General features: G+C 47.4%; 1 protein-coding gene across 1 annotated transcript in view; it reads left to right on the top strand.

Annotated features, from left to right (window-relative positions):
* The first annotated feature begins 16234 nt into the window (after positions 1 to 16234).
* Positions 16235 to 21882, top strand: part of TGFBR1 (transforming growth factor beta receptor 1) — a 360240-nt gene continuing 354592 nt past the window's right edge. Inside the window, exon 1 of the mRNA XM_069620584.1 lies at positions 16235 to 16450. Coding sequence (XP_069476685.1) covers positions 16357 to 16450 — 94 coding nt within the window. The 5' untranslated portion in view covers positions 16235 to 16356. The remainder of the gene's footprint in view (positions 16451 to 21882) is intronic.

Below are 21882 nucleotides of genomic sequence, written 5' to 3'. Positions count from 1 at the left end.
GCAGGGATGGGGGCTGGAAAATGTGGAAGGGGGCATGTGCAGGTGGGACAGTGGTTTTTATTTTCTCCATAATATGTCATTGTGCGAAATCTTTCAAGGCGGCAGAATTGTTCAGCAATTCATCCATTTTGGCGTCCAGGCAGTCTAGTTTGCTATTTACAGTGTTTCCTTCAGTTCCTGTGGCTGTATGTTGTTGTGGAAGAGGTGCTGCTTGTGTTGTACTCCCTTCTATTTCCGTATGTACTGTTAATGAAAAACAAATGTGTTTGACATACATGAAGCAATATATTGTAATTGTGTTACTTTTCACATTGCTTTCCCTACCTATGGGGTTACTATGATCACTCTTTTCGTCAAGCGGAAAATTCTCTTCCAGCCGTTCTAGGGTACTTGCGATTGCAGTAATTCTTTTACTTTTCACACTGCGGTGCCTACCAATGGGGTTATCGTCCTCACTCATTTGATCAAGCGTGAAGGGTGGTTGCCATTGCTCCACACAAAAAGAAATCATCATGCTTTCCTACTGTTGTACCCTGCAGGACCTGTGCAATTATAAGGTAACCTTTGGTGTACTTACCACGTTGCAGTGACGTTTTGCTCTCACTATTTTGCGGGCCTAACTCTGCCCCTTCGTTCTTTGTTCCTATGTAAAGCAGCTGTGCGGTAAGATTGTTGAAGGAAGACGTTACTTCTCTTGTTGGTGCATTCCATTATGCGGCATACCCTATGCCTTTGCACTGTTTGTTTCAAAAGTACAGAGTTTGTACACCTACTGCATTTTCCCTTCCAATTCACGTACTTGCTGCTGTTTGTATATGTTTCTTGTCTTTGCTGCATGGTACCACTATGCACGACCACCCCTCCCTTTCTCGGCAGGTTGGACTCCACCCGATGCCCACGAACAGACGCACTGTATGCACAGGGTCGGATTGGCCCCACGGCCTTTATGCCCGTGGCCAGGTCGAAATCGTCCCTGGGGAGTGGGGGCCGGTTTATGGCCATGCCTGGGCCGGTTTGGAAGAAGAAAAAAAAAGAATATATATATATATTTTTTTTTTCAATTTCTTTTTTTTTTCTCCAAAAACCCTTTCATCCTTCTTAGGTCGATAAATGAGTACCAACACAGGTTGGGTGATATTGTACGCATATTTGTTTTATAAAAAGAGCTTAAGCGTAAGTGCTATACAATAACATATTATCATTTGGCCTTGGACGTCTGCTTGGATTCACAGTAATTTAGTGTACTTAGGGACAATGCTATTTGATGCCACTTCCTGTTTTGTGAAGCGGTGATAGGTCGTGTTTCATCGCTTCCTGGGATATCACTTAGGGGTGGGGTCAAATGACATCACTTCTGGTGATGTCATCAGAGGTCAAGGCTCGTGAGGCGAGGGGTGGGCCAATTTTTTTGGGTGACCGGGCCTATTTCTTGTCCCAGTCCGACCCTGTGTATGCAACCACTGTGGCTATTAGTATGGAGCCACCGGTTTCAGTATGCTGTACAGTACATCTATACAAACTAAGAGTATCCTGTTAAAAACCTATGAAATTCAGTGAAAAAAACGTTGTTAAATGGACGTTATGGTTAAGTTGCGCTACTAAAACCCTATCACCTTTACTGGAAAAACTATTATAAAGGAACGTTATAGTTAAAGTGCCCTACTAAAAACCTATGAAATTCACTGACAAAAAACGTTGTTAAAGGGACGTTATGGTTCAGCTGCCCTAAGAAACACCTATCAACTTCAGTGCAACAACTATTTTAAAGGAAGATTATAGTTACTTTGCGCTAATTACAACTAATAAGAACCTATCCATATTATGGTTAGAAGTAAGACCAAAAAACCCCAGAAATTCGCCAGTTATGGTAAGCTAAGCAACCACAACTCGAGCCACCACTGGGAAAAACTAACACCAATGACATGAAAGATGACATCACAAATGTCATTGATGACATCAGTGATGCCATCACATGAGCAGTTTGTTTTCATGAATAGCCTCCACAAGGGATTGTCATTATAATGTTGGCAGAAAACTATCAGAGTTGATTGGGAGAACTATCATGACATACATCGTTCATTAAGCAATGCATTGCTATAAACACCATTGCATTACAGAGTTCTTTCCATTACATGAACCTACTTATGTAGCAAGGTAGGCATTGTCTACAGCATGCACCGTAGAGCTGCAATATTCAAAGTCTTGACATGTTGAATAGTAAAATGATGAATGCTTTCATTTCAGAGTTTTCCGTACTGTAAACATGTACTAAGTACCTAACAATGCCTCACTTTGTACATAATTGTACTACTACACACACAACATAAAGAGACCACAACGCATACAAATATGAGCATACAGAGGGAAAGTACAGTAAGCAAAAAAGCAGCAGTATTACCAGAAAATGGTCATAACCTAACTGATTTTCTTCATGCACAGAAATAATTGCTGTGGTTCAGGCTTGCTTCTTCCCCTATGTATATGTATAATATGATATGACTGAACCGTAAGGACAGTACTGTAAGACCATATGAGAAGGGTAAGCTCTACAAATATAGTACCTTTTGACTGTTTAGATGCTGACTGTCTGTGAAGAAAACCACTTGGCCTAGTTATGTCAGTGAACAATAAAAGAGGGAGCCACACATGTGATGTCATCAATGATATTTGTGATGTCATTGTTCATGTCATGGGTGTTCGTCTTAGCAGTGCACACTGGTGGCGCGAGTTATGGTTGCTTAGCTTACCATAACTGACGAATGTTGGTCTTACTTGTAACCATAATATGGATAGGTTGTTATTAGTGCAAAGTAACTATAATGTCCCTTTCAAATAGTTGTTGCACTGAAGTTGATAAGTGTTTCTTAGGGCAACTGAACCATAATGTCCTTTTAACAACGTTTTTTGTCAGTGATATATATATATATATATATATATGCTTGTAAAGAATTGCCATCTGGCAAGGGAGTAAAAGGCCTAGCTTTTCTGATTTGTATTAATTCATAACATGATGCTGGTAATTCCATCTCTGAAATGGCAATCTGCTGATCAGGTTCCCCTTTAATAAGTTACATGCCAAAAGCATAGTGTGTATCTGTATCCTGCTGCATCAGTCTCATGATCTGCAGCGCCTGATCTGCCAGTTGTAAAGAGCAGGTTCAGAGGTCACAGCTGCAGTGACAGCCAAGTCTCTACAACTCATGGGCTATGTTTGAGATATGCACCCCTGCACCAAAACTATGATGATGGGATGGTGGGAGTTATCCCTGAATTAAGGCATGGTGCATGGCACTACTCGTGATCATTGTAGCCACATCCAATTTGGTATCATGCATGTGTCAGCTCCTGTGACCCAGCTCAGCTGTGGAAGGTGATGTGTATTCTGGCCAGACAGGCTGGCCCTGCTAGATTATAGGACAGGAACCTGAATGGCAATGCCTCTTCTTTGATCTTTTTGTGAGGCTAGGTAACACACTTTGCCAAAACCAGCCACACTGCAGGAGGCTGTCCTAGGCTCATGCATCAAAGGAGCACATCCATTCAAAGGAAGTACCCTCACACGAGGGTGCTGCATTTCTAAAGGCCTTTGATCCTATTGAGGAGGGAATAGGGTGGGGTTAGTGTAGACAGAAGAGCTCTGTCTGTACAGTGGGCAAAGGCTTCCGCCATCTTCCATCTCTCTGTCTCTCTCTCTCCTTCCTGTCCCCTGCACTTCTTCTAGAGAAAAGCACTTTGGGTGTGATTTCAAAAGGGCAAAGTCCACTTCTTGAAAGCGCAGGGATTGGACTCCTAAAGCAGGCTAGCTTTAGTCCAAACACCTACTGGCTTTCGCCCTTAAAAGAAGTGGTCTCCCACCACTTCTTTAGATCATATTTTGGACTACAACCCTGGAAGATGTCATTGGACCTCTGTTGGGAAGGTTGACTTTATGGAGTCCTCCAGCAGTGAGGTGAAGACTGAGCATCCAAGGGAGAGATTAGCTCTGTTCCCTACCCATCCCCATGGCACATTTGGGATGGACCTGATGCTGTAACAAGTCCTGTCTCTCTGCCAGCTACACTGCTATCAGGAGCTCAACTTGGCGAAGGACCACTGAAGGTGTGCCAAGCTCCTCTTGCTGGGAGCCAGAGAACAAGGGCTGAACTTGTCCCTGAGACCCCCGGAGCGGGACTCACAGCATCCAGAGAGCCAAGACAGCCCAGAATCCTCTGATTCCCTGCATTGAACCAGACACACTGTCGTAGACATCCAATCCCCTGAAACAGTTCATACAATTCTCACAGGAGTTTCTCTAGTTCTTTCTCTTGGACTCCAAATGGGATTTGGTTGAGTTTTAAGTCTCCTGCAGTGTTGCCACTGAGGAGGGTGGCCGTGTCTACCGGTGTTGTATACAACTTCCCTGCAGTCTTGACGACATCCTTTTGGAAGGTTGTTCTGGCAATCCGAGAGCAAGGAATTTGTTCTTCTTCACCATATACAAAGATTCTCACTTTGGTAGGCTGTATTGTAGGGCAGGGCTTAAATATGGCAAATTGTGAGCAGCCAGGGACGGAATGAGTGTCTCTGAGAACAGTATTCTCCTCCGGGTTGGTCACACCTAGCTGGCTCATGTCCCAGAGCGGAGGAGCTGAGATTTGGAATCCTCCTGGTCCTCATCGGAGTCTTTCTCGGGCACCACTTCCACCTTTTGCCCCTATTGTCCACTGGGCCTGCTAGGCTTTATTGGGTTTGGATAATTTGCAGAGCGGCAGATCATGGCAAGATGTTTGAGACTGCCACATTTTGAGCATTCTGTTCCTCTGCTGGGCCAGTGGCCGTTGTGCAGCAGATTCCCACCACAACAGTCACATGTCTTGGTGCTTTTCAACCTGGCAGCTGTGATGTTTCCTCTTTGGGGTCTTTTCTGGCTGTCCTCTCCTTTATTCTCCACTGTGTATACTTCAGCCACTGCTATATATTTGAATGTGGTCTCCATCCTTTCCACTCTGGCTTCTGTCAGCTCGTATGGGTGGCCTTGCTCCAGTATGCTCTGTGAGAAAAAGCCTGACATACGCAGCATTTGCCTTCTTAATTTGTTTGAGAAGAATCCTTGTATTAGTTGTGCTCGCACTTAAACCGGCTCATCCACTAATGTGCACGTGGGTGCAGAGTGTTGCAATCGAGTATGAAAGGCACTGAAGGGCTCATGGGCTAGTTGGCGTGCCTGAAGGTAGAGGCATTGCTGGGGGCGGGGGGGCTGAGGGGGCTATAGCCTTGGGTCTTTTGGCTGTAGCCCCGGATAGAAGCTCAGGGGCAACAACCAAAGTCTCACCAGGGTTAACCCCCCTCTTCATGATCTATGATCTGTTCGGTTAGATCTCTGTTAGATCCGGTCAACCCAGGTGAGGTACAACCAAAAGGCTAGCTAGCTCTGAGTCCCAACAGTCCTGTCATTAGCATAGCCTCTGATCTTTTCCAGACCAACAACACCCCTAGCTGAAGGAGCTAAGTACATTCCAAATCTGTATTAGCCTGAGGGTTATGCAGTCAGGACTTGCTTTGCCGTAGGAGTCTAAACGGGGTTGAGGATCTTAAACATTTTGTGCACTTTAGTCCAAGCTTAAAATTGCCAGGAAAATAGCATATGTGACATTTTAGCGTTGTCGCCTGTTTCTTTGTTGTTATCGATAAAATGAGGATAAGCCTAAAGCAGTTTTACCATCATTGCACCTAATGCAATCATAACCATTACCCATAGACACAATTATTGTGATGAATAAATGCCGTAGGCTTTATTAAACATAACACAAACATAAAATTACATGCATTATTATTCCCTGCTGCATGTGAGCTGCTTGACTTTGCTCTGTGCTTTTGGGCACTTTGGGTCAGGAAACCTCTTACCCAGTGCCCTTTTCCACAGGTTTCTTGTCATCTTATCCAGTTGCTCTTTCCCTGACGTTCCCCATGTGTACTGCCCTTGCCCCCTTAACGTTTCCCCAGTGGCTTGTCATCTTCCCACTTGCTTGCTTCCCCCTAGGGAGTTGCCTTCTTCCCCAAGACCTTTGTCCCCCTCTATGCTTTCCTTGCGTCCCCGGGTCTCTGGACCTCTCACCTTATCCTTGGGTTCATTTGTTTCTTGACCTCTTCCCGTCTCTCTGGGTTTCACCTGCTCTCCCCCTCTCTCTTACCCCTTTCCCCATCTCCTTTGTTTCCAACCTATATGTCCTCTTCTACATCTCCCAGCTGATGCACCTTTTTGCCGTGCCTTTGGAACCCTGCCCCGTCCCCAACCTAACTTGTTTCCCGGCACACTTATGAACAACAGCAGTGGTTCACACCTTTGTGGAACCCTCCGGTCCCTTGCACACCCTTTTGAGTCGTAAAACAACCAACAATTTTGTATTTCTTCTTATAATATTCAAATTATTGCACTTATACCTTTATGCTTGCTAGCCCCTTCTATCTCCTGCCCTAGTCCTGCCACTTTACTTTTTTCTTTATTTTTCTTTTATTTTACTTTACATTGCTATACTTTACACTTTACTTTATTTTACTTTTCACATTACTTTACTTTTCACTTTTTGTTTTTTTGCCCTTTTGAACGCCCCACCAACCACCCGCCACATGTCCCGTGGCTCTTCGGAGGTTATGCCCCCACCGCCGTTAATTTCAGGGATATCCAGGGTATCCACCAGGATAAATTTCAGTCCATTGTGGCTTCTGACATCCCTTCCAGCCTGGATGCACCATGTACCTCCACTGCGACAATTCTGCGGTAAAATGAAACAGATAATTTAACAATTGTTAAGTTCCGGCCCCGCGCTGAGGCAGAACGTGGTAGGCCTCTGAGGTAGGCGTCAGTGATGCAGCTCCAGCCGGAGCGAAAGAAAAACACGACACAAGTTGTTGGAGTCTGTATCCGGAACTGCCTCCCTTGCGCGGGGGTGGGGCTTTTATTAAGACACCCTACGTCACCGCGTAGTGGGGCGGAGGGCGGATATAACATTCCTCCTTTATTATAAACAAAAGACAACAACGGAACACACCCACACGAGTGGGCTTCTACTTATGAGCATAACAAAATACAAACGCAATTCCCTTTTTGCAAATTTCAAAGTCCACACTACCACACATAGTCCTTGAGCCGAGATGGCGGCTGAGTGGCAGTTCTCAGGCCATATCTTCCACCCCGTGAGGTGGTTTCTACAGTCTCATCAGATCTCTCACCTTCCGCCACCGGCTCACCCAGGTCCTGTTCGCTCCACTGCTCCCATGTTCTGTCACCTGCATTTTCTTTGCCCTGGTGATCCTCGGGTCCGTACTCGATCAGCGGCGAATCCTCATCTTCTTGGGGACAGTCCCCATCAGTCCAGAGGTTGCGCGGCACTGCCTTGAACCACGACGCGTTGCGCGTCACCTGACGATGCCCCCTTTGTGCAGTTATCATGGTCCCTCGTGTCTCCCGGACGGTCCATGGGAGAGTCTCGTAGCGGGAATCCATTTTGGACTTCGTCGGGTTCCGTAACATGACCACCTGGTCGCCCACCTGGTGGTTGGATGGTCGCGACCTCCTCTTGGCACTCATGTTGGCATTGGCATCCCTTCGCCTTCTATCAGTGCGCCCCTCGTCCAGCTCGTCCGGTCCTCTGCTGGGGTGATGTGGGATGGACGATCTAATGACGGTGCCGAACATGAGATCCGCTGGGGGAACGCCAGTTGTGCAGTGCGGGGTGACCCTGTAGTTGCTCATGAGCCGATAGAGGTCGACCTTCCACGGGCTGGCATTTGCCTTCGATAGCCTCAACACTTTGTTAATTGTTCTCATGAATCGTTCCACATCCCCATTAGCCTGGGGCCACCTGGGCATGATGTGGTGATACCGGATGTTCAGATCTTGCAAGTACTGTTTGAACTCCATCCCTTGGAAGGGTGCTCCATTGTCACTTTTGATCGTGGTTGGGAGTCCATGTGTCGCGAACATCTTCTCAATGGCCGGGATGACCACTTCCACTGCCGTGGACTCGACCACCTCGACTTCGGGGTATCGGGAGTGGGCATCGATTGCCACCAGGAGGCACAGGCCCTCTCGTAGTTTGCAGAAGACAATGCTTATTGCGTCCCACCTGCCAGAGCCTCGTTCCGCCGATAGGATGGGTTCCAGATCAGGTGGGGCTCCGGTTATGAGGCACGGCAGGCAGGTGTTGACAAGTTTTTCGCAGCAGGAGTCATTGCATGTTTCCTCCGCGATGTCCTCAATGCTAACCGCCTTCGGCTTCATTGCCCGCACCACCTGGCAGATAGGCTCTTCGGTCTCTTCGGCCACTTGGACTTCCTGTGGCGTTGCCGCTCTCGGGTGCCTGGAGAGGAAGTCTGCCGGGTTGCCACTATGCCTCGTTCCGCCGATAGGATGGGTTCCGGATCAGGTGGGGCTCCGGTTATGAGGCACGGCAGGCAGGTGTTGACAAGTTTTTCCACTTTTTCGTCAATCCGTGGAAACCACACTCGGTGTCGAATGTGAGCCTTCGTTCGAGCCATCCCTTGGTGGCCCTCATGGGCGAGTGCCACTATCCGGTCGTGCAGGCCTGGCGGAATGACGATGTGATTTCCGCGGAGCAGCAGCCCCATATCTGTTATCGACAAGTCTTGGCGGATGGTGAATGTTCCTGTGAGGAACGCCTTTGCCGCTTCCGTCCTGTTGTGCGTGTTTTTCATAAATGACTTCCAGTCGCCTGAAATGATGGCATCTTTCACCAAATCGCAGCAGGAGTCATTGCATGTTTCCTCTGTGATGTCCTCAATGCTGACCGCCTTCGGCCTCATTGCCCGCACCACCTGGCAGATGTGCTCTTCGGTCTCTCCGGCCACTCGGACTTCCTGTGGCGTTGCCGCTCTCGGGTGCCTGGAGAGGAAGTCTGCCGGGTTGCCGCATCCCGGTTGATAAATCAGCTCAAAATTGTACTGCTGAAGGTGTAGCAGCCATTTGGCTATTCTGGCCGGTGGGTGCGAGGAAGTGCCCATGAAGATGGGTAAGAGGGGTTTGTGGTCCGTAATCGCTGTGAACTTGTGGCCATACAGATACAGGTGGAAGTGGCGGCACCCCCACAGTACGGCGATCGCCTCTTTCTCGATGTGAGAGTACCTCTGCTCCGTCGCTGTGAGCTCACGCGACGCATAGGCGATGGGTCTCTTCTCGCCTTTGTTGGTGACCTGCATGAGGATGGCCCCCAGGCCGACAGGGATGGCGTCCACGTAGAGTTCAGTCGGAAGAGCGGTGTCAAAGTACGCCATTCTCATCTCTACGGACAGCGACTCTTTGATGCTCTCGAAGGCATTTTGGCAAGCTTTTCCCCACTCCCACTTCGCGTTGAGCTTTGTGAGTTCACGAAGGGGTTCCGACAATGTGGCCAGGTTTCGGATGAATCTTCCACAGTACGTGGCCATCCCCAGGAAGCTGCGGACGTCGGTGGGTGTCTTGGGCGGACTTGCGGCCTGTATGTCAGCGACCTTCTGGGGGGTCCGGCGAGATGCCAGAGCTGCTGAACTTGTAGCCAAAGAAGGATATCTCCATCTTGAAAAACTCACATTTTTCCTTGTGGATGTTAGGCCCGCAGCCTCCAAACGGTCCAAGAGCATCTTTAGCCTTCTCGAGTGTTCTCCTTTGTCCTGGGCGTGGATCAGGATGTCGTCACTGACATTGAGGACACCTGGGATGTCCCGGATGACTTCTTGGATGGTCTGTTGGAAGACTTTGGCTGCCGAAGATATGCCAAAACTTAGCCGCTTGTATCTTCGCAGACCCAAGTGTGTAGAAAAAGTCGTTATGTACCGAGAGTCCTTGTGCAGCTTCAGCTGATGGTACCCTGCTTTCAGGTCAACTTTCGAGAAGACTCTCGATCCCGTGAGGTCAGCCACAACCTCGTCGAGGGTTGGCGTGATATGGCGCTCCCTCTTGATGGCAGTGTTCGGGAGGCGCATGTCTATGCAAATGCGGACCTTCCCCGGTTGTTTGGGTTTTCTTGTGACCACCATCGGGGACACCCATGGTGTCGGCCCCGTCACCTCCTCGATGATACCTGCTTCTTCCAGCACCTTTAGTTCAATCTCCACCTGCTCGCGCATGTGGAATGGGGTCCTCCGATGTCTGACGGCCCTTGGCTGGACCGACTTGTCAATGTGGAGTTTAATCGTCTTTCCCTTCAGGCGCCCAATCCCGTTCAGCAGGTTGGGATGTTGCGCCAGGAGTTTCTCGACCTCTTGGGCTTCCCCGATTTGATTGACAAACTGTACGAGCCCTAAGTCCTCAGCCGCATCACCGCTCAGAAGGCATTCAATCCCCGCATTCACTACGTACACTTTGGACGGTAGCCTGTTCTCACCGTGGCTGAGGGTCGTGCGGAATCTGCCAACTACTGGTAGTGGCTTCTTGCAGCCATATGCGAACACTTGAGTGTCAGTGTTCTTGAGGGATGGTTGCAACTGCAAAGTCTTGAACGTGGACGTGAGCATGACATTCACAGAGGCTCCCGTGTCAATGGTCATCCATATCTGTTGGTTTTGGAGGGTGACCTGGCATGTACGCCTCCGGAGCCCTTTCTTCTGCGTGTCACTCCCTCGATCCAGGGCTGACACTAGGTAGACATTTCTTCCTTTGGTCCGCTGCTCTCTGCCGGGGTCTAGTGAAGTTCCTGTGATGTCATCTCCGTCTTCCTCAGTCGACGAGTTGTTTGCTTCGACGCGCCTCGTGACTCCCTGTTTCTTCTTCTTTGTTCCACTCCTCTCCTGATGGTTCGGCTGAGGCGGTAGTGGAGCGCCTGAAGAACGGCACACCTTTGCATAGTGGTCCTTCCTGCCACATGCCCCGCACGTTGTGCCTTGTACCGGGCAATTTCGCAGTCCATGACGCGGTCCACCACACCATCCACACTCCGTGGGCCCCGGGATCCATGGCTGCCATCTCGGTGGTGCGTAATTACCACTGGATTCATCCCTTGTGGATTGTCTGTTCGTGTCCTGGGCCACCATGGATGACGCGAGGGCCGGCTGTAATTTATGCAGAGTCAAACCCATGTTAGCGGCCCTGGCATGCGCTAGCTCCCTCTGACGACCCAGCTCCAGAATGCGCCAGCCCCAGCAAAGAGATGCCCCTCTCCCCCAGCACCAACCTCCTTAGTTTCTCGGAATGGATGCCGTTGATGAGTTGTCTCCAGATCTCTTTCTCGACATCCGTGAACTCACATGACATTGCTAGTTTCCTAAGCCGGGTGTGATAGGCATCCAAGGTCTCCTCTTCCACCTGAAACGTGGTGCAGAATATAAAAGTCTCATAGTCAGGGTTGAGTTGCAGGAGAAAGTGAGCCGTCAGAGCGTCCTTCGATCGTTGGTAGATGTCCAGGCCATCCGTAATGGTTAGCGCGTTGAAGATGCGTAGCACCTCGTCCCCCACGTTCAAAAGTAGGTGCGATCTCATCTTCCTAGACGAGGTTACGTCCTTGCACTCCATAGCCATCTCAAATTTTTGGAGCCATAGCTGCCAGCGGGGGCCAACCGAGGATGGATCCGTGAACGGATCGAATGGCTGAATCATCGTGGTCGAGTTGCTTTGTGGGCGAGCTGGCGGTGGCGAGACCGACAGATTCGCCACGATTCTGGATGGCGTACTAAGCCCAGGGGTGATCGTGCCGGTCGCCATGTCATGTGACGTCGTCCCCTGACGGTCCCTGTTGAGGCCAACCTATGAAACCGTTGGCGGATAGGGCCGCTGCCTCTCTTCAACTGTCTACAGCCGTGAACGCACGTGCGCCTTGCGTGTGCGGTAGGCCCACGCATCGAAGAGCGGTCCCATCGGCTCGCAGGAAAAACTGGTCGGTCGTGCGATGCAGGAGGAATGAGATGGTCGGGCGACGAGCGCTCGTGCTTGGTCCCGTTTCCCTCGTCGCCAGTGTTAAGTTCCGGCCCCGCGCGGAGGCAGAACGTGGTAGGCCTCGGAGGTAGGCCTCAGTGACGCAGCTCCAGCCGGAGCGAAAGAAAAACACGACACACGTTGTTGGAGTCTGTGCCTGGAACTGCCTCCCTTGCGCAGGGGCGGGGCTTTTATTAAGACGCCCTACGTCACCGCGTAGCGGGGCGGAGGGCGGATATAACAACAATGATCATTGATAACATTCTCCATGGCGTGGGCGGGTGGGCAACCGTTATCCTCCACTGCTCGTCCTGGAAAAGAGAGAGTCTGCCTGGGTGAGCTGCGTTTATAAACCCCTTGTGTGGATTGGGCAAGCCTTATCTTCCTACCCATTTCCTGTCCTTTTCTCACCTCGGGTCCCCTCTCTACTCCCCTTTCCTGTTAACTGGCACCCCCCAGTCTGCCTCTGATGTCCCCTTTGGGGGGAGGGTCCTCCCGTGGTCTATTGTGCACCACGGCTAAGGCAGCGACTACCCAGGCGTCACGTTGCTCGTCGCGTTCACTGGCACTTCACCCTTTGAAGTGGGGAAGTGTCATTCACCTAGTGTTCCTTGCCCAGTGCCATCATCCATTTGCGCTATTGTTCCTCCCCCCAAGAAGCACTGTGGTTCATGGAAGGAAAGGTGAGCGTGAGAGGAGCGGGTGGTCAGTCACCTTCTTGGCCTCCTCTGTCCGCCCACCACTTGCTTAGTCAGTCTCCCTCCTCTTATCACATGTGCCCTTTAGCTACATGGGTGCCACATTGTATAGAAATATAGTCTTAGGTGTTCCACCCACTTTGGGCATGGGGAGGGATGTAGGCAGAGCTCTTCCTGCTGCATCTGTGGATGATGGAGGGAGTAAAGGGCCTTCGTAATCTGTGTCTCCCATCCCTTGATCGTTTGCCAGTTGTTAGTTCTTGCTGCTGGCAGGGGCTTGGGGGCTTGGGGGCAACCGCGTGAGCTAGAGCAGTTTGCGTTTAACTGCAGCAAGCGGCATTATACTAAATATGCACACCCGCATGCACTGGTGGTTATCTCTGGACTCCCGCCTGTTCACGGAAGATATCTTTTATTTGTGGCACTGCTTTAAATGTCCAGGTACTTGCCGGTCCTGAGTACCTGCACTACTTTTATTCGAAAGGATAGTGTCGGCACTTCTGTGTTTCCATCTCAAGCACTAAGTAGCAGGGTGACGTTTCCAGATGTGACTGGCTGCATGGATGCATGTGTGCAAGCACGGTTTGCTCACCATGTTGGCCGTGACTTGATTATGCCTGCTTGAGACCACACCACACACAGCATCTTTATTTGTCCAGATGAATGGCATAAACCGATCCATTTTTACTGTGGTTCGTCTTGTCAATCAACTTTCTTTTGTTTTGTATTAATGCAGCCTAATATTTAGCCTTTTCATAAAAGAAGTCACAGGGACGTGGTTGCCTTCACTCCTCTTTAACCAGAACTTGCAATGGAGTATGTCCAGGCAAAGTCCTAAGCATTTACATTGCGCCTCTATTTGATTCCAGAATGTACTGAGTTAAAACTCCTGAGTACCTCGCCATCTGCATAGGTACTTAAAGTCTCTTTTATTTTTCTCCAATCTAATGTGAGCTGGTAAATGTAAGGAATATCATTTTATCAAGGTGTCGCTGCCACAGGGCCTCCCGCTGAGGGAAGTGCTGCACACCTGCAGCCAGAAGCCCCTGTGTCTGCTTTGCCCTGTTGCTGGACAAGCAGAAAGTTGGTGTTTAGCAGTTTCCATAACATTAGTCCTGCAGAGGCTACATGTCCGTTTAATTTTATTTATTTATTTGTTTATTGATAGAGCGCCGCCGCAGGCATACGGGCGCTGAACACATACACAAGAACAGTTCATCAATGACAAAACAGTAGCAGCGAAAGTTGATCAGGGGATGCAAGGGAACTACCTGAATAAATGCGTTTATGTGTCAAGTCGTCTCTTAAAAAACTGTTCTTAAAAACTGTTCATGAAAAGAATTTTAAAAGACTGTTTTTGTAAAAATCTTTTTGATTAAATGCAAATAAAAAAAAATTTAAAAAATGCGTTTTCAGAGCTTTCTTAAAAGTTTCCATATTGTCATCGCCTGTGATGGGGGGGGGTTCCAGGAGGTTCCAGAATTTGACTGCTTTAACGTTGAAAGATTTTCCTTCCTTTTTCACGCTTGTATCTGGGGCATTTGATCTGGTTTTTATCTTGGCATAGCTATTGTTGGGCATTTTATCTGTTTTTTTTTATTTTGGGCATAGCTATTGTAGGCCCAATTTGATCCAGGGTATCCACCAGGATAAATTTCAGTTTTAAGTTGAGTTACGGAATTCTTTGTGATAGAGCTCTAAGGGTGGCTCCGTAAATTGGCCATAAAGATATTAATCTTTACTGGACTTTTTGCAGCTAAATTGACCCATGTCTGCTCGTGATCAAGTTCCTGTAATGGGGATTTCAACATATGACTTTAATATGATTCACATGTTAATGGGGAAGATTTGATTCTGGTCCCCAAATCCAGTATGACACGGGCAAAGATTTTTTCCGGAGCATCCAGCATAACCAATATGCGATAGCTATTGGGATCGAGGTGTAGACCACGTTTATACACAGGGACTACTATGCTTTTGGTCCAGGTATCCGGAAGGCAGCCAGTGTCACTAATGGATTAAAATATCTGATTCAATACTTCACTCCCTCTGCCTGGGTTGCTTTTCATTAGGGCTGTGCTGGATGTAATGAGCTTTGCAATGTCCGCTTAGTTGTGGTTAAGTGTTTTTTTCTTGGGTGCTCATGGCTGCCCTTTTCTTGTTCCCATGTCATCTAAAATGTTCTTAATATGGTTCATCCAGGACTCTCTGAGGGCACGGACTGTCAGATCTGTACTATTTTGCTGTTGATTTACTAGTTTCCAAAATGTCTGTGCATCGTTATTTCTTAATGTGCTTATTAAATCTCTCCATCTAGAGTTTTTGTTTGTTTTTGTAAGATCACAGCCAGTAAAGATATTGTGTTTTTAACACTTTACACTTATTTGACAAAGACATCATCCAAGGGGCTACTTTCGCATTCACAACCCTGTGCAAGTATTTCTGAGGGTTCGTTTCATGTCACGAATGTTGGCGGTCAAAAGGGTATGTGGCAGAGGCGTTGCTAGGGGGGCTAAGGGGGCTATAGCCCCTGGTGTTCTGGTTGTAGCCCCGGATAGAATCTCAGGAGCTACAACCAAAAGGCTATAGCTAGCCCCCAGTCCCAACAGTTCCAACATTAGCGTAGCCCCGGGTCTTTTCCAGACCTAGCAACACCCCTGGTATGTGGTTCCTTCCTTCCCAGTTTTTTATGAAAAGCTTGCTGATTATTGCAGCTAATGTGGGGCAACAACTTTGGAGATCTGGGACTCATAGTCTTTCCGTATGGGCGCAGTTGGGTCTGTCCTCCGGCCCCTGATCTCGCTGTGATTAGTAAGGGGTGCATTTCCTGATTCAGAGAAGTGTTTTATAATGGCACAACCCCATAGGAAAACGCTCCATGAATCAGGTAGTGTGTAAGGTACCCCCGGCTTTCTCTCATGAAACGTAAGTCGCAACCATCCAACGTATGTGGTTTTCCAGGTGATCTTGTTTGCTGCTTTATTGAGATCAAACGTACCAATCAGATCTGTTCCATTGATTCCGAGGAGACACATTCCACCTTAAGTGGAAAGTGACCCCTTTCTTTTCTTCCTCCAATGTTAGATTCCAAAATGAAGGAGTAATAGCTGGCTTGTATAAAGCGGTAATCCAGTGGCTTGGCACATCCTGTCTGTTATTCTCCTGTATCCACCAGGTGTGTAACCAGTGCCGCTGCCCATAACATAACGAATTAATTTGTTATTGAATGTGGTAATTTCGCATTCAAATGTCCAAGAATCATTTTGGGTATGAGATAACAGTTGTAGAATTGCATTAGTGTGTCCATCCTAGCCATGATTCCTTCAGTGCGGTTCCTGCCTGGAGGATCGTATATGTTTATCACCACGGTCTTGTTGTGTTCGCCCAAATCAACTTTCCTAACCAGCAATCTGTACTTCACCCTGGTTTCGTGTATCCAAGAATCAAATTTAATTGAGTTGTGATTTAATTGAGTTGTGATTGAACTGCACGCTGTCCCCGACTGTTATGTTGCCACTGAATGTGTAGACTTCGCCGCTAGGTTTCCCGTACTCTGAATCAGAGCACTGCCAGGCCTTCCTCCTTTGTTTACATGCTCGGCGTCTACCGCAGCTGGCAGGGAGGGGTGGTAGGAGGGGCCACTGACGTCCACTCTGTACAGCCAATGACCCGGGGTGAGGGGGGATGAGGGGTTCAGGATCGCTACAGTGGAATACAGGGTGTGGCTACAGGGTAGCTGGTATGGCATTGTAGTAACACCGAGTCCGCAGTCCTGCGATGAAGCGGCGTAAATCAGCACCTTGGGTCCTTTGCTTTCCAGTTACAGCGCACTTCCTGCTGATGGCTGCCCTTCTGGTCCCGAGTATAACCGGTAAGGGAAGATGTTTTCCGTTAGAAAGTGGGTTAAGGGGTTGAAGGGTAGTACACAGGCAGGTATGTCACCTTGGTTTAGGTATATGGCAGCGGTATTCAAAATGTGGGGTGCGACCCCCCTTGCGAGGGGCGGGGGGTAAGGAGGGGCAACATATACACGTTCAGAGAAATGTAATAGTCTTTCTTCTATGTTTATCACATTAACCCTTATCAGGCAGTTAATATGACGTTTCTAACAAATAATTCATCGCTATCACTATGCCGTGAGCATTCTAAATGATGGACACCTCACTGGCAGTGACCCTTCCTCTAAAGTCGTCACTCCAGCACATACTTTTACCCAGTTTGCCCGTAGTTAGACCAGCAACACAACTACTATTCTATCTTCATGTGTGTGTTTTTATCATTGTGTTGCTTAATTCGTGCTAATATTGAACACTTCCTTCCTAAAATGTGTGCTTGTTAGAGGTGTCACAGACTGACTCACAGTTTTACCACGTCCCGGAGATGGGCTCCCCTCTTATTATCCTCGACCACCTAACAGCCCCACCATTGGTTTTATCTTTTTTGTTTTGAAGTACTGTTTTAGTGCTATCACACTGCTTCAGTCAAGTGGCAAAACGGGATTTACTCCAGGCATTTTCATTCACTTGAGCGAATTGTGTGATCCTCTGTACATTTTTTTTGTTTGTTCCTGAAACCGTTCTTAAGTTGGCAGTGGGAGGAAACCATAGTGTAACAACAAAAAATTACCCTTTGCCTAGCCAATGTGCCCCCACTCCCACAACAACCCCCTCTCCGGCTGTTGGGGGGTGGGAATGCACATTGGCTAGGCAAAGGGTCATTTTTTTTGTTACACCGTGGTTTCCTTCAAAACTGAAAAGGGAAGGATGACATTATTTAGTTACTCATAACTTATGCAATTGCTCGGGGCAGCCTCGCATACCATAATTATTTTAGCCCTTGGGCCCAATTGCAGAAGTGGAACCTCCATTTTATTTTGTTTAAAGTGCGGACCAGGTTCGAGAGCAGCTGAGCATTGTACAGAGTGCTGGTATCTAGCATTTGGGGTGACATCTTGTAATGGTAGCGCAGTACTGCGAGTTGTGGTCTGTGCGTGCATTGTTTGTTGGTCTTCTCTTTGCTGATGTGACAGCTTGCCCTTGCCAAATGGCCAGTTGTACCTTTTGGATATTAAATGTTTTCATTTTGTATGTATAGTGTGGAACGTTTGTACAACTCTGACTAATAATAATAATTTACAAAAATGTTGCGGGTAATTCCATCTCGGAGTCGTGACACACATCCTTAAAGGGGACAACACCACACTCTTCCTTTTTCATAACAAACCAAATAAATAGATTCTCAATAAAGTGCGGCTGAGACTTGGACAGACTCCCAGACTCACGCAATTATACCATGCTCTCCCTGCTGTCCCCTACCCCCCCACCAAATGCAAACTGTTAGCCTTTTTACCCAATTATTTTAAAAGGTGTGCTCTAAAATGCAGCATTTTAACCCATTAATTAAAAAAAAAAATCCCACGGGGAGGGGGGAGAATCGCCCCCATTGATTGGTTCCGGCTACCTTGCTACATTCGGTCACTATAGCATATCTGGGGGAACTATTTATGGCACTCCACTTAAAAACATCACCTGCTGCCATTGCCACAGGGACTTTGGTGGGAGCAAGGCGTGGAGAGCCCAGAGTCTTGGATGGGGTGGGATGGCAAGAGCCCAGGGACTGGGCTAGGAGTGGGATGAAGGAGTCCAGAGGCTGTGATGGGAGCAGGTGGGGGAGCCCAGGCACTATTCTGGGAGCAGGGTGCAGCAACGCCACAGGATAGTTCATAGCCATTTGGACTTGCTGTCTATTTGCATTTTAGGGGGGGTTTGGCCTGTACACATTTTCCTTGGGGGTGGGCCCAGGCCAAAAAGTTAGTAGTCCACTGGTATATGTGGGCACTACAAGTGAGTGCATAAGAATCACCACCCCAAGGCATGATGGGTGGACTGTCAGGTGGGAAGGATGAAAGATGCCCTGCTGGACCAGCAGTGAAGAGGCCAGGGGTGCGGGGGCCTTTCGTCAGCTCTATGTCCCCAGTGACAGTTTTATTATTGCTAGAAATGTGGCTTGTGTTCTAGCAGTAGCCCCTAATCGCATGTTGTCTCGTAAGGAAGGTGTATAACTATGCGTCCCCTGTTGTTTTGGCTTTGTTACTACCCGCACTCAAACTTTTTCTCGAGTTCAATGTTTTTGCATCTGTGTCGACATTCACGATCTCGACTTTCATTAGCAAAAATCCCCAGCAAAGAGATCGTATTACGTTACCTAATATGCATTGGTTGAACTTGGACTAAGCATCTTTCATTCTGAGCGCCTTAGGCTGGTACCTGAATCACTTTGAATTGTGTAAAAGCATGCATGATCTTTAACACACGGTCCCCAGGTTTTTCTCTGCTTTTGCATAGGTGCACTATCCTACTGTTAATGTTATTGATTGTGGAACGAGTTTTGTTACGTTTCTCTACGTACAACTGTTGTTGGCTTACTTATTTTTCCAAGGAAATTTTGCACTGTTGTAATCCAACGGGAAGAGGGGCTCAGTTAACTTGACAGCAACCCAAATATACGACCTGCAGTATAGCCAGTTTAATTCGCTTAACTGTACTACAAACTTTTTAATTTATGATTTGTAGATTGTGATCAGTTTGTTAATAACCCATACCTTCGAAGCAGGCCCATCCAAGGAAGTGGGCGGGTCCATTTCAACTTGATGGTTGGGCTTCCCCCGCCCTTTGCTGAGAGCGGAAACAGTCATGGCACCCATAGGTTGAATACATTATAGTAGAGACAAATACAGGGTTAATAGCCGCCGATTATCACGAGACGGCCAAACAGCAGGAAGTAAAAACACTAAATGCCCACTGATAATCACCTCGTTGTCTTTTAACACCAGTTCCTCCACATCACCCCCTTGCTGACAAAGAAGAATGTATAGCTTTTCGGTGGCCATTTAGTGTTTCAGCTCCCTGCGGCTGGGTGGCCATCCCATGATAATCGGCTGCTAATAACTCCCAAGTGTATTTCTTTGCTTTAAATGTGCACTTTGCAGTACTTTTATTATTTGGTTATTTATAACACCCTTAATACCCAGAGGTTTCTAAGCGGTGGACCGGGGATCAAACCAGTGTTGCTCTGCATCGTCTTGTTTTCCCAGGTGAGCGTTTTGCCCCTGAGCTATTCTCCCGAGACTTACAAGCTTCATTTGCTGGAGCCCTTCAGGCCAGCAGCTGAAGCCTGTAAGGTGAGCGCTGCAAAGCACACATTTAAAGACCTAGAACAAAAATGATTTAGAAACAAATCCATTGCCTTATTATAAGGCTGCTGACTTGCAACACGGAAGCAGTTGCTGATGGCAGGGATGAAGCAAGTAGTGCTTTTGATTTTGAAACAAATGGAACTACTGTATATTGCAGCAATTACCCAACCAAACTTAGATCCCATTGATTGGCATATGGGGTCAATTTTCTTTAAACTAATCGCCCAGCCGATTGTTTATTTTGTCTGAATTAGATTTACCAACAGAGAAATTATGTGTAATAGTGTCAGATATGACATCATTCTAAAAAATCTTTATTTAGCCTTTTGTTGCCTTCTTTAATGACTTCAATAGATAACGTTACCATTCCTGTCTCCGCATATATTTAATCTCGTTCTGATCATTGTGGCTGCAAATAAAATGTGGGGAAAATGGCTCTGTTTGAAGCTTTATCGACACATTGTCTGCCCGCTGTAAGTCTCGAGTGCTTCTACAGGAACATGGTAACACTACATACCCAGCTGCAGTAAAGTAGTCAACTGTCGGCATGCAGAACCACCAGATGCTGCAGCAAATTGATCGACATGCAGAAAAATGTATGTATGCCGAAAAGTCCATTCTAACCAAATGGGTATAACCCAACACCATAGGAGAAACTAAATGCACCACCTCCAAAGCAGTGCAATAATTGGCCTGAGTACTATAAACAGTCGTTACTGTAAACTAATTTCATTGAGTCAGGACTCTGGGAGGCCATCACAAACACCCCTCCTCCCAGCATAAAGGCTGCTAGTAGCGGAGCATTTGTAAAATCGTGGCAGCTTTAATGAAGAAAAGGTGGAATTGGTCATGTGTCGTTAGAAAGTCCCACTACTAGATGAATCATTTCCATGGAGTTGCTTTATGGTGTGTGGGATTGATGATGTCATTAGGATGGCCACCAACAAAGTTAATAACATCTTCAATCCCTCCAATGTTTAAGGACAGACTTTACTTTCTAAGGTCTCACTTGAAAGATAATTTAAGGCCTGAAAAAGTGGTCCTAGCCACTTGGCAGTGGTGTCCATGTCCATATTTATGATCTCATATGTACTTTAGTTGGATGTTGCACAGTAAATTAAACACATCAATATGAAATGTAAGCAATTTCTACTTTACTTTAACTTATGAAATATTATTTATTATGTGCTAGGACTGAACAGTTGAAATTGCTAACCTCAAGCAGAGTGAAAAATGTGCACTTGCCACAGGCCATTGGCTAGTGGTAATTGACTGTTGGCGAGAAAGAAATAGTGTGGTGTTGTATGTATATAATTAAGGTGGCAAGTGACTTTTTATTGATGGCTCGTAGCTTGCAACTGGTAGTTATTACCCCTGACCTTGAGCTAACATAACCTATAGTACCTATTAGTAGGTCACTAATTGTGATCAACATCATCTCTGCTGAAATTATCTGGATTCTGCTAATTCGGTACAGTATGAGAATCATCCTCCTAGTATATTGTTTCCTCCACACTCTCACGTGTCTGCACAAGGTAGGTTGTTTGCTAAACATGTACACAGTGGACTGCATCTGTTCTTCACAAAAAAGCATCTTAACTGCAGCACAGAGTCTGGAGCACGTAGCATTTCACAGAGAACGGGAGCTATTTCTCCATCCTCCATGTCCAAATGGAGATGGAACCGTTGGCCGTGATTGGTCATCTTGCTTCCAGATCACGACCTGTAAGTTGATTTTTCTCCATTGCAGACTGAAAAGCACTTCTTTTCCCAGCTAGTCATTTGGTCCAGCGCAACTCTGCAGGTTTAGTTATGCTGGCTCTGGACTGATTGACTTGGCAAGTAATTGCTTCCACGTTATCCAGTTTTTGCTAAGGAACGTTTACTTGTTCATAGTGAATCTTCCTTGAACACCCCAACAACCTGTTCGAACGCAGCTAGTCCCACGAAAAAATCGGCCTAGCTGCACACATAAATGTCCTACATAGGGCTAATGCTGTCTCAGAGACCAACCACCGGACTGCACACATTCAACTGATCTCTCACTACCACCGCACCTAGTGTTAGGGTGCAGCCACCATTCCGCAAATCACACTGGCTGCACACAT

Source organism: Ambystoma mexicanum, chromosome 5q (assembly GCF_040938575.1).
Source record: "Ambystoma mexicanum isolate Mex_15411 chromosome 5q, UKY_AmexF1_1, whole genome shotgun sequence".
In the NCBI taxonomy this organism is placed as follows: Eukaryota; Metazoa; Chordata; class Amphibia; order Caudata; family Ambystomatidae; genus Ambystoma; species Ambystoma mexicanum.
Note: the sequence above shows the minus strand (reverse complement) of the source record. Positions and strands in the feature narration are given on the sequence as shown.